General features: G+C 49.8%; 1 protein-coding gene across 1 annotated transcript in view; it reads right to left on the minus strand.

Annotated features, from left to right (window-relative positions):
* Positions 1–10,546, minus strand: part of CRYBB1 (crystallin beta B1) — a 16,761-nt gene extending 6,215 nt beyond the window's left edge. The window contains exons 1-4 of the mRNA XM_003789844.1: positions 10,450–10,546; positions 8,087–8,285; positions 5,950–6,068; positions 1,345–1,477 (exon numbers count right to left, since the gene is read on the minus strand). Coding sequence (XP_003789892.1) covers positions 1,345–1,477; positions 5,950–6,068; positions 8,087–8,266 — 432 coding nt within the window. The 5' untranslated portion in view covers positions 8,267–8,285; positions 10,450–10,546. The remainder of the gene's footprint in view (positions 1–1,344; positions 1,478–5,949; positions 6,069–8,086; positions 8,286–10,449) is intronic.
* Positions 10,547–12,652: the final 2,106 nt, after the last annotated feature.

A 12,652-nucleotide genomic window follows, 5' to 3' on the forward strand; every position in this document is an offset into this window, starting at 1 on the left:
ACTTATAGCACATGTCCGTTGAGTCTAGCCAAAATTCAAATGCTCAATAGCCACTGGCTGGTGCCTACATGTCCTGGCATCCAAACAAGCATCCTTGGCAGAGATTGCCATATGATTGAGAGATAAATCCATGAATTCTTGCATAGAGTCCATTATGATGGCTAATAATTTAGCCTCCAATTCTGAGAAAAACATTGGGAATGATCTGGCTAGAGAATCCACTAAGATAAATTTGGTGATCCCAAAACAGTTGATTGTTGGTACTTGATAGCCTCAAATGAATATTCACGAACATTCCCATCACGGAAGACAAAAGCTGGTTACCATCAGAGACTAACACTGAGAGTAAGATGTGGCTGGCTCCTGACTCCCCATCTAGATAATCCCAGAAAACCTGTGAATCCCTTGGGGATATCACCACCTATCTTGGGCTTGAATCTTCTTGAGGTAGACTTAGTTAATTATTATAAGAAACTAACTCGGCATACTGTCTTATTCCTCAGAGGTCTGAGCTGGTTTTCTACAATATTCTTCTTCTTAGCCCCTGCAATAATTTTCAACCCACGTCTTTAGTGTGTAAGATAGACACTGGGATTTAAAAAAGCTCCCGAGGAGGGTCTAAACAACGCAGCCCAACGAAGATGCTAAGATTTTTAGCTTTAACAGCTGGACAGCTTTGTGTTTACCATTTGCCCAGGGCTCCTAGCTCGGGGATGGTTACAAAGTGTGTGTCTCAAGGACGCTGGTGAATTGACAAGTGCAGGAACTCACTGCCCTTGGACCAGCCTTTTGGCATCAGGGACTGGTTTCATGGAAGACAATTTTTCCACGGACTGGGGTAGGAGAGATGGTTTTGGTAGGAGTCTTCAAGCAATTGATGTATTATGGTCTCTGTGCAGTCAAAGCCTCTGCTAATGATAATCTGTATTTGCAGCTGCTCCCCAGTGCCAGCATCGCCACTTGAGCTCCCCCTCAGATCATCGGGCATTAGGTTCTCACAAGGAGTGCACAACCTATATTCCGCTCATGGACAGTGTACAGCAGGGTGCACACTTCTAGGAGAAGCTGCTGCTGATCTGACAGGAGGCGGAGCTCCGGCAGCGATGGGGAGCGGCTGGAAACACAGAGGAAGCTTCCTTTGCTCCCTGCCACTCACCCCTGCTGTGTGGCCTGGTTCCTAACAGGCCATGGACCAGTACTGGGACCCCAGTGTTAGACAACCCAGAAGCCACCATGCCTCCTCATCCACCATTCTCTCCTTCTGGCCCTTGCTCTCCAGCAGACCTCAGTTGTGCCCCTGCCCCAGCCCACCTATTCCCCAGCCCCAGCACAGCGGCTGCTCACCATCTTGACAGGACGGAAGGACATGAGCCGGTCACTGCGGTAGCTGCTTGACCACGTGTCCCAGCGAGGGTACTCCCCCTTCTCCAGGACGAACATCTCTCCACGGAAGTTGGACTGCTCAAAGGCAACCCAGCTGGACGGGAGAAAGTAGAAAGAGCCGGGAGGGGCAAAGGTGGAGAAGAGAAAAATAGTTAGCAGAGCACCTCCGTACCCTGTCAACTTGCCATCCTGTCTGCCCTGGAGTGTAGCCCCGAGGCCAGCAGAAAACTCCAGAGGGGACTGAACATACATGGGTTTTACCCTGTGCTCTACCGCTTACTGGCTGGGTGACTACAGGCAAGTGCTTGGTTCCCTCCTTCACTAACATGCCCATTTTCCTGGAGTTGGTGAAAGATTAAATGAGATAATGTGCATAATTATCTTAGCAAACTGTTTCCCCAGATGTAGAATTTACACATGCTTTAAGCACTGTAAGGACCTGGGGCCTATTACACATAAGGAGACATTTTAAGCCTGCTTATAGTTAAGAGAAAGTCTCCAGTGCTAGCATGCCTTTAATACTTACTAATCTCTCTTTCTGTAATAAAACAAGGCACAAATAGACCACCAGTTCAGAGTCTCCAGGAGGACAGGGTGGGGGTGGGGGATATAATACCAACAGTGTAACAATTCTGTTCTTGTGTTCATTTTTTATGGATATCTTTTACTTATAGTAAGTGATATTATCTTTCCATAAGGCAATGTAAAGTTTCTTTAAAAATGTTTACTTGTGTTTAATAGGATAATTTTTATTTATTTTGTTTTATTTATTTATTTTATATTTTGAGACAGTCTCACTTTCTTGCCCTTTTTGTTTTATTTATTTATTCATTTATTTATTTTGAGAGAGCCTCACTCAGTTGCTCTGGGGTAGAGTGCTGTAGCATCAAGCTCACAGCAACTTCAAACTCTTGGGCTCAAGCGATCTTCTTGTCTCAGCCTCCTATTTACCTGGGACTACAGGGCGTCTACCACAACACCCAGCTATTTTTTTTTTCTTTTAAAGATGGAGTCTCACTCTTGCTTAGTACGGTCTTGAACTCCTGAGCCCAAGCAACCCACCCTCCTTGGCCTCCCAGAGTGCTGGGATTATAAGCATGAGTGGCTAGAAGGATAATTTTTTAATGAAATATATGAAGTCACTAACAATCTTGGAGGTCCAGGGGTAGGGGCAAATTGATTACAGGTGTTTGAATCATATATTGGGTAAAAGACCAGCCTGGCATACAGGGAACACTAACCCTGATGAGGATAGTGGGAAGGGCACGATGGTTATAGCTCCTTCTCAGATACCTGTTACAATTAAATGGGTAGTGCACATGGTGTTTGGTCATTCTCAAGGCTTTACAAGGACTAACCAGATGTTTGAAATCAAATAGGGCCTTTTTCTGGCTTTCCCAGGGCAGCCTGATTCAGCAAGCTTGTGTTAGATAGAGGCTCTGTTGAGTCTCTATGTTGAGACTAAGGAACCTCTTGACCTTTGCTCTATGTGTGTTCAGGAGTTCTCAGGGAAGAGGAGAAGGCTGAGGGGACACTAACACTAGCAGCATCTCCCTGGAGGTTGCTGGGACTTTGTTCTCCCCAGTGGAGATGGGGCTGATGGGCCATCATTACGGGCTGATGGGCCATCATTACGGGCTGATGGGCCATCTTTACGGACTGAGACAGAATGAGTCCCAGGAGCCTCAGGCCTCTGTCCAAGAGATGAGCCACCAACCCTGAAATGACAGAATTGAAGATGCACACTTCAGATCCACCCAGAATAGAGTTGAATCTGCCTCAGTTCTGCCTGATCTGGAGTGGAAGAGAAAAAGCGAGGTGGATGGATGAAGAGATGGTTGAATGGATGGATAGGTGGATGAGCAAATGGGTAGCTGGATAGATGGGTAGAAGGCCGGATAGAGGGATTGGATTTCTGGGTGGATATCCTGATGGATGGGTGGATGGATAGTTAGCAGGGAACGGCTAGCTGGAGGGAGGGGTGATGAATGGAGAATGGATGGATGGACTAATCTATAGAAGGATGGCACCTGTGGCTCAAGGAGTAGGGAGCCAGCCCTATGTACCAGAGGTGGTGGGTTCAAATCTGACCCCAGCCAAACAAACTGTTAAAAAAAAAAAAGCACAGGAGAAGGATGGGTAGATTCATAGGTGAATGGGAAGGGAGGCTTGGAAGGTGGCACTCCGTCAGAGTTAAGGGCATGGACTCTGGAAACAGAAGAACCTGAGTTCTAATCCCAGCCAGCATGCATCTGCTGTGTGACTTTGGGCAGCACTTAAGCTCGGTAAGCTTCATTCAGCAAGAGAGGAAATATTTCATCTACCTTGTCGGGAGGTTATGAGGGCCTGAAAGAGGGAACACAGGAAACTCATCCAGCGCCAAGCAAACCCAACAAATAATACTGTTTGTGATGAAGGGAGGTGGTGGTTGGAAGCCTAGACGCTGACACTGATGAAGTCCTGCCACCCTGTCCAACCTTCCCTCACACCTTTCCCGCCTTCTTTTAGGAAGACCAGTGAGGAATTTCAAATTTTTATCTCAATGTCTTTTCTGATCTCCTTTGGTTCATTTGAACCTATGAGCAAAGAAAGAAGTATAAGGCAGACATTTTCATTTACAGATGTGGAAATTGAGGCTCAGCAGGGGTTAAGTTCCCAGCTTAAGGGCACACAATGGTTCCAGGTTTTAGGCCCATGTTTACACCCCTGTGCTGAGGCAGCCTCCCCCCAGCCCACCTAGGCCTTTTCCTCTTTCATCCCCCTCACAGCCCTGCCAGCCCCAACACACACCCACATCCCTGGACCTCAGGCCCATTTCTGCGTCCATCTGACACAGTCCCAGAGCACACACCCGATACCAGCTGCATTTTTGTTTGAGGAGAAATACTCTGGGTTTGAGTCACTGACACCAAAAAAAGCCTGAAAACCCAACTGGCCACATCCTGTAGCTTCTGTTCCCAGATGAGTTTTGGGGCCATGGGTGGGGCGGGGATTGTGTTGACCACACTGGGGATAGAGCAGGTGCAGGAGGTAGAAGTGGCCCCCGGGCAGTGAGGAGGCTAAGCAATCATCACAATCTCCTGCCATGTTTGGGTGCCCACAAAGTGCCAGGCCCATACTGTGTTACCTCTTCCAGGCCTCAGAATGGTCCTGGAAAGGGAAGTGGGGACCATCACTCTCCCCATTTTAGAGAAGAAGAAACTGAGGACTGAAGACTAAACAAAGCAAATAGGGGTGCCAGGACTCAAATTGAGGCTCATCTGACCTCAAAGCCCTTCTCAGATTGGCCTCAGAATACAGGCTGTCCATAGCCCTTGGGAGCGTTTAGGGTGGGAGACAAGAGCTAAGAGGCATGTGGGTCTTGTCCTGGGGCTGGCCTCACATCCTGAACTTGGAACACGGGCCAGACTGGGACAGCCACTCTTGTGGAAGGATAATTATTTCTGCTATTTTATAGGGGGTCACTAAAGCCCAGAGAAGCCCAGAGAGTCAGGAACAGGCAGTTAAGCATGGTGATTAAGAGCTTTGGGAATGGGGGCTGGGTGCAGTGGCTTATAGTTGTAGCGGGCTATGACACCACTACACTCTAGCCTATGCAACAGAGTGAGACCCTGCCTCAAAAAAACAAAACAAAACAAAACAAATGAAATTGATCAATGATATGAGTCAAATCCTGGCTGTGTCACATACCACTAGGTGACCTTAGGTAAGCGACTTAACTCCTCTGAGCCTCAGTTTTTCCTAGCTGTCAAAGGGGGACGAGAATAGCCCCTTTGTCCCACAGCATTGAACAGTCAGCTAAGTAAGCCCCTGTTAGTTCCCAGCACCTGGAGGATACTCCACAGATGTTTTTATCACTTGATGCCTAGGAGAGGGGACAGTGAGTGGACCCCAGCTCTTTAGACTCTTCCTGTTCTCAGTGATGGGCTGGGCTTCTTTTCCCTTCCTCCTTCCATTCTCTCTCTCTCCCCCCTTCTCTTCCCTCTGTCCCTTCCTTCCTTCTAAGATGGGGTCTTGCTCTGTCACCCAGGCTGGAGTGAGTGCAGTGGAGTCATCATAGCTCACAGCAACCTCAACTTTATGGGTTCAAGTGATCTTCCTGCCTCAGTCTCTGGAGTAGCTGGAACTACAGGCACCCATCATCATGCCCAGCTAATTTTTTTATTTCTATAGAGACAGGAGCTTGCTATGTTGCTCAGGCTAGTCTGAAATTCCTGGCCTCAAGTGATCCTCCTACCTGGGCCTCCCAGAGCCCTGGAACTACAGGTGTGAGCCAAAGCACCTGAACCTAGGGAGCTTTCTTAGAACAAACAAGCCAGGAACCATGGCTTACTGACGGTGTGACCTTCTGCTAATTGGATCACCTCTTTGAGCCTTAATTTCCTCATCTATAAGATGGGAATGAGGATAACATCTTCCTCTCAGGTTTGAAACGAGGGTGTACGTGATCTATGTGCTGCTAGCATGGCCGCAGGCATTGAGTAGGCACCGATAGGTGAACAGCAGCCACCACTGTGTTGGTTTTCTCCTGTGGCAGAGGGTGTGCTCCCCCCACCCAGCACTCACGGTCCCGAGGTGACAATTAGGCTGCGCACGCGGTCGAAGCCACGGTCTCCCAGGTTCAAGCATTCCCCCGAAAATTCCACCCGGCGGCCCTGGAAATTTTCCTGTTCGAAGACCACCAGCTGCAGGAGAGAAGCCCCCATGCCGAGGGGGGCAGCATGAGGGGGAGAGTACCTCCAAAGTGGAGAGGCTCTAGGTCAAAAATTCGTTAAGTACCTAGATCAATAAATGAAAAGCTGGCTGTGCATGGGTCACATAACAGTGTGTCATGAGGCTTAATTTGTGAAATGATCCTATCTCCCTGTCCCCTTCCACCTTCTGAACTTAAGCTCTATGCCACCATTAGGAACTCATGACCTTTCTTCCAGGCCTTTCTGTGTGCTGTTCTTCCTCCCTGGAATGTCTTTTCCATCACTCATCCCCTATCCTGGAACTTCTACCCCCTCCTGTTCTAAGCAGTGTCACACTTCCTCTTCTGAGCTAGGCTCGAAGGCACCTTCTCCAGGAAGCCTTCCCTGATTGCCTCCTCCTCCCTGGCAGGCTTGGTTGAGTGCCCCTTACTGTGCATTCTCCATTAGCAGCGCAAGTAACACACCACACAGTCACTGCTGCTTTGTTTTGAGTCTCTTTCTCTCTCTTTCTATGCACCCCTTTCCCGCCTTACCCAGACCCCTGCAAAGACCCAGGGCTGCTCCAGGGCAGGGCCTGGGTTGGGCTATTTCTGTATCCCGGGCACCTGCCACAGAGCTGACACTCACTAATCACTTGCCTTCTACCTTTCCCAACACTGGGGAGACGTGAGCTGATCTCTCCTCACTGCACCTCACTGTTTGGTGCTTCATCCACTGCTGTCCCAAGCAGGGAGCTTTGCCTTTCAGCTGAACTCAGGCAACTGTGCCTTCTTTGGCCCTCCATTTCCCCAGCTATAAAAAGATGAGGTGCACATAGCCTTGACCCAGCACTTCTACTCGGTCTGCCTGAGAGAAACTCCTGTCCGTGTGCCCAGGGAGACAGGCATGAGAACACCTAAAGGTCTCTTAGCAGGAGAGCGATGGTCACATTCTGAAATATCACATAGCAGCCAGCACGATGACCCACAGTGACACACAGCAGTGTGTCTGGAGGTTAGGGATCTCATAGGAAGTGAAAAGGAAAAAAGAAAAACCCAGAAAAACCCCAGAAAAAAGAAAAACCCATGCTACAGCATATTTCAACAAGCTAAATACACATAAAAATGTATCTACTTTCGAAGGAAGAATGCATAAAAGTGTATTAAAAAGCAGGCAGGCAGCTTACAGACACAGGGTGAGGATGGCAGTTTCCTGGAGTGGGGGAGGAGGGCAGCAAGTGGGCACAAAGGAGCCACCTTAGGGTCAGGGAGAATATTTTTACCAAGTCCATTACAAATGTATAAAATTAATGATTAGATGAGTACATAAATAAAAAAGCCAGCTGTGCACAGACCATATGTGAGCATGGCATGAGCCAAGGCTTGCAAAATGTCTCAGCTCTGTGCACCTGAGGTTGAAATCAAACCATACCTAATCCCAGGAGACTGGATGTCTTGCTCTCGAGCAGCCCCTTCAACCTGAAGCACTCTGAACAATTTTCAGGAGGTTTTGAGCTCACCCTGCTGCCCTGATGAACTGGGCCAGGTGGCCCCTGTGGCTAAACCAGCCCGTTTCCTTTTTGTCTTTGGTTTCTTGCTTTCACAGGGCTAGCCTGATCGGCAGGTGTCCCTTGGCTGTGAAGTGTTACGTTTTCATTGTTTTTGTTGTTATTTTATGACTACAGAATGAGTCTGTTCTTTGAAACCCATTTTCATGGGCTCCTGGATTGGCTGGGTCACATTTGTGTCTGGGAAGGAGGAGCAGGGAGGAGGTTGAGGAGGAAGAGGAGAAAAGAGACAGAGGAGGGAAGGACATGGAGAAAGAGAAGAGGGAAAAGGAGCAGAAATAGGCAAATGAAGAGAGTGTGGAAGAAGGGAGAGGGGAGAGGAGGAGAAAGAGGAGGAGGAGAAGGAAGAGGGGAGGAGGAAGGGGAGAAGGAGGAGAGAAAGGAGGAGGAAGAGGCCGAGGGGGTGAAGAAGGGGAGGAAGCAACGGGTGGAGCCCAGCCACCTGCACCCGGCAGGCCCTTACCCTGTAGCTCCCAGAAGGCAGGTCTCCTGTTTTCGTACTGGGGACAGGAACGGATGCTGCGGACAGGCCAGAGCCAGGGTCTGGGGCTGCTCCTGCGGGGGGAGCCCCCTTTCCCTTGGCATCGGACCCTGGGTTCATGGCCGCCGTGGCTGAGGCTGAGGCCTTTGCAGCCTGAGACATGGCTCCCACCTGCAGAAGTCTGTGAAGAAACCTTTGATCCCGAGGATTCAGGGATGGTAACCCCAAGCTGCCTCCCTGCTCTCACACCCTCTCACCCTGTGCTTTCAGGCTTCCTGGAACGCATTGCCTCTTTTTCTCCTTCTGAAACATAGGCTTGGAAGATTTTCGTCCTTACCCTCCACACAACAATTTCCTGTCCGGGCCGGTGCATCCCTACTCCACCCTTCCTCCAGGCTTTCCACCGTGCTGTTTGCTTCACCAGCTGTCCTACCCTCTGTCACTCAGCAGGTCCCTCCTTGGCACCCTTCCCCTGCAATTTTCCACACCATGTATCACACTGATTTGCTTGTGCACCTTTAATTTGCCTCACCTGATTAATAACAAGAAGTCCCATTTGGGAATACTTAAAGTATGGTAGGCACTGTTACACGCATTAATTAACTCATCTGACCCTGACTCTGACTTCACAGAGTCACTGCTGCCATTATTCCCTTGGAGCAGTCTCAGGCTGTAGAGGGGAGGTCCCCTGCTCAGGCTCACACAGTAACTAAGTGGGTAGGCTCTGATTTCCATTCAAGCAGACGGACCGGCAACCAGGCTCTTAACTGTCTGCCCTGTACTGGCTCTTGTTTACCAGCCCCTCCATCCTCAGCGCTTGGCTCTGAGCCTGGCACACAGGAGATGCTAGCTTAACATCTGCTCAGAGAATGAATGAATGTCTGCTCCTGTCTTCCTTCCCAGTCCACTGCCTCTGGCATTCTCTGGGGCTGGGTGTGCAGCTGTAAATTCAGGCCTGACACTGGAGCATCAAGGAGGACCCGAGAGAAGGATGTATTTAGTGCATGTCCAAGGTTCTAAAAATGAAGGCTGTGGCTGCGTGGGTATTGGGTGGAGAGGGCTTTGGTCAATTTCAGTGGTTCCTCATTGCTTTGGGGTCATGGATTCCTTTCAGTGTTTGATGAATCAAGGTATTCCAGACCAAAAAAAAAAAATCCCCTTTAATTTTGGAGACAATGTAAAGGGATTTGAAGAACCCCCTGACAGCACAAGTTAAGTCCTGCTGCTTCTCAAACACTGTCTGTAAGAAGGAGATAATTGGAGTAATCAGATCTCTCCCCTAGTCTCCCCTGAGGAAGGCTGCAGATATTCTGGGGTGCTCTGTCCACCACAGCTGGGCCAGATATCTGGGCCACACATCTGGGTCACATCTTTGGCATTAAAACACTGCCCCGGGAACTGGGAGGACTTATTCCCTCCTGGAGATGTTCTCTTTCTTTTTTCCCTCTTTCTCTGCTCTCTCTGGCTCTCTCTCTCTCTTTTTTTCTTTGTTGTTGTTGTTTGTTTTTTGTTTTTTTGTTTGAGGTAGGTTCCTCTCTCTCTCACCTGGGCTAGACTGTAGTGGTATCATCATAGCTCACTGCAACCTCAGACTACTGGGCTCCAGAGATCCCCCTGCCTCAGCCTCCTGAGCATCTGGGAGACACATGCCACCATGCCCAGCTAATTTTTCTATTTGTTTTATTTTGTAAATAAAACAAATTTTTCTATTTGTCTCACTCTTGCTCAGGTTGGTCTCAAAGAGACCTGACCGCTCTCAAACTCCTGACCTCAAACAATCCTCCTGCCTCAGCCTCCCGAGTAACTGGGGCTACAAGCACATGCCATCACACCTGGCTAATTTTCTTATTGTTCATAGATCCTCCCACCTTGGCATCCCAAAGTACTAGGATTCCAGCTTGAGTCAGCCATGGGGTCTGGCTCTAGCTATTTCCATTATTACTTCTTTCTCTCTGCCAGTCTCTCCTTCCGTGTGATTTTTCTCTCTGCCTATTTCTTTCTCCCTAGTATCTTGCTCTCCTTCTATCTCTGCTTACTTCTATCTGTCCTTCATGATCATCTTTATTTCTCTCTATTTCTTTTTTCTCTTTTCTCTATTTCCCCCTCCTTCTCCCACCCTTTCTTCCCCTCTCTGCCTCTTTCTATGTGTTATCTCTCTCCCCTCCCCCTTATCTTGACGGCCCTGTTCTCGGGCTGTCTCGGCCCTGTTCTCGGGCTGTCTCGGCCCTGTTCTCGGGCTGCCTAGCTCTCTAGTTCTCTTTTTACAGCTGCATCTGCCCCCCTTTCTCTGCCTCCCTTCTCTTCCATTCTTCAGCTCTTGGGCTGCTCAATGGGGCCCCTCTTACCTGGGAACTTGCTACTTCCTGCAGGAGGACAGGCAGGCAGGCAGGTGCTGTGGGTGGTTGGAGCCGACCCCCCATTTTATAGTCTGGCAGACATCAGGCCCTATAGTCTGTGGCACAAAGCAGGAGCTGGCTCAGCAGCCCTGGGTGGGCAGAGGGGGACTAGAGCCCCGACCTTGCCTGGGTCACTGCAGACAGCAGCACTTTCCATTGTGTGCCCAGCGCACACAGCAGAAACCCAGGCCACGGCAGCTTCACCTTCCAACCCTACCCTGACTCCTCCCTCTCAATACTCCCAAACAGGGGTGGGCCCCCAAATGGTCCCTGCTGGCTGCCAACATGGGGCAGGGTAAAGGGGTGACCCTTGGAAGAAGGGAATCCCGGGTTTGAATTCTGACTCAGCCACTATGCATTGAGTGGGTGGCTTTTGGCAGGATTTTTACCCCTCTGTGTCTGCAGGTAGGCACAAGTGTCCCTATTGAATGCTGCATGGATAAAACAATGAGTGTAGGAGAAATGTTTTTAAAAGCAGATGAGGAGGCTTTGCACCTGTAGCTCAAGCGGCTAATGCGTCAGCCATATACACCAGAGCTGGCGGGTTCAAATCCAGCCCAGGCCTGTCAAACAACAGTGACAACTACAACCAAAAAATAGCCGGGCATTGTGGTGGGTGCCTGTAGTCCCAGCTACATGGGTGGCTGAGGCAAGAGAATCACTTAAGCCCAGGAGTTGAAGGTTGCTGTGAGCTGTGATGCTACAGCACTTTACCCAGGGTGACAGCTTGAAGCTCTGTTCCCCCTCCCAAAAAAAATAAAAAATAAAAAGCAGATGAGGGTTCACCATCACAGGCTCATTTACTAAGTGCTTACTGTGTGCCAAGTGCAGCAACAAATGCTTTGGCAAGGCCAACTCCATCAATCCCCAGGACAACCTGCTGTATTTGGTACTTTTTAAAACACCCATTTCACAGATGAGGAAAGCTGGGGCACAGAGGGGCCAGAGCCAAACTAAGCTGGCTAGCTCTGGGCTCCTGTGGTTCCTTCTTATGTCATCCAACCTTGGTCTGGCCTGACTTGCTGCTTCTGGGTCAGGGTAGGGATCCAAGTGAAGGTTTCACTGTGCTTAGGTGAGTAGAGCATCCAAGACCTGGGTCCTATCCTTTTGCCCACACTGGGACCCATCCTTTCCTGACCTACGTGTAGCTCCCCCCCAGGGCCCTTTCTCTGACCCCAGGGACGAGCTGTTGGCTGGAAATCTGACTGCCTGCCTTGGGCCTCCACATCTTGTAAGCCCCACATGCCATCATGTCTTATTCCTGGCTGGGCTGGGCGCCTAGCAAAGGACCTGGCACACAGTAGGGCCTGAATTAATATTTGGGGGACTAAATGATTCTTCTAGTGGATATATCAGAAGGTAGGATATGGGGGAGAGAGGTAATCCAAGGTGGGGAAAGAACCAAGTGAGGAGGCTGATGGGGAGAAGTAGAGAGTGACAGAAAGAGAAAGACAATGGCCATAGGGCTAGAGAGGGGTGGAGGGAGGCGGGCAGTGAGGGAGGGACCCAGGGGTACTACTCGGCCAGGGCACCTGCAGTCCAACTCCCCAGCCCTAGGCAGGATGTATGTGTGTGTGTGAGGGTGTCTGTTAGGTTTTGTCTCTTCTTTGGGGATCCAGGCTCCCTGCTTTGAAACCACCCCGACCTGGGGCCAGCTCTGCCTTTTCCCTCCACCCCACCCCCTGGATATCCCCTCACTTCCCAGCCACCCCTCAGTCTTTTATCCTGGGCCAAGGCCTGCGGGGGTTAGGGGAAGGCAGGAACCACAGGATGGGGGCAGCCACTGAAACCAGGGCCAAAATGCCTGTGGTGGGGGCCACCCACAGGTCTGGGATTCAAGACAAGGACATCTGGGGCAGTTCTGTGCCCCCCTTGGCAATGAGCCATCTGCCAGAGGGTGGGAAGTGATACAGGATGGCCCACCATGCTGGGGGTCCACTGGGAGCATTTTACTGCCTGCTCCTGTAATCCTTACTACGAGGGTGGCGTTTCTGAAATTATCGCCCTTTACAGATGAGAAAATGGAAGCAACTCCTTTTACCCTCTCGGCCTATTTTCTCATCTGCAGAACGGACTTGGGACTCATATCTTTAAACTTCTGGACCCACGGTCTTAAAATCTATGTACGCCTTGATTTTTTTTTTTTTTTTTT

This window comes from Otolemur garnettii, unplaced genomic scaffold, assembly GCF_000181295.1.
Source record: "Otolemur garnettii isolate 467f Iridium unplaced genomic scaffold, OtoGar3 scaffold00038, whole genome shotgun sequence".
NCBI classification, from domain to species: domain Eukaryota; kingdom Metazoa; phylum Chordata; class Mammalia; order Primates; family Galagidae; genus Otolemur; species Otolemur garnettii.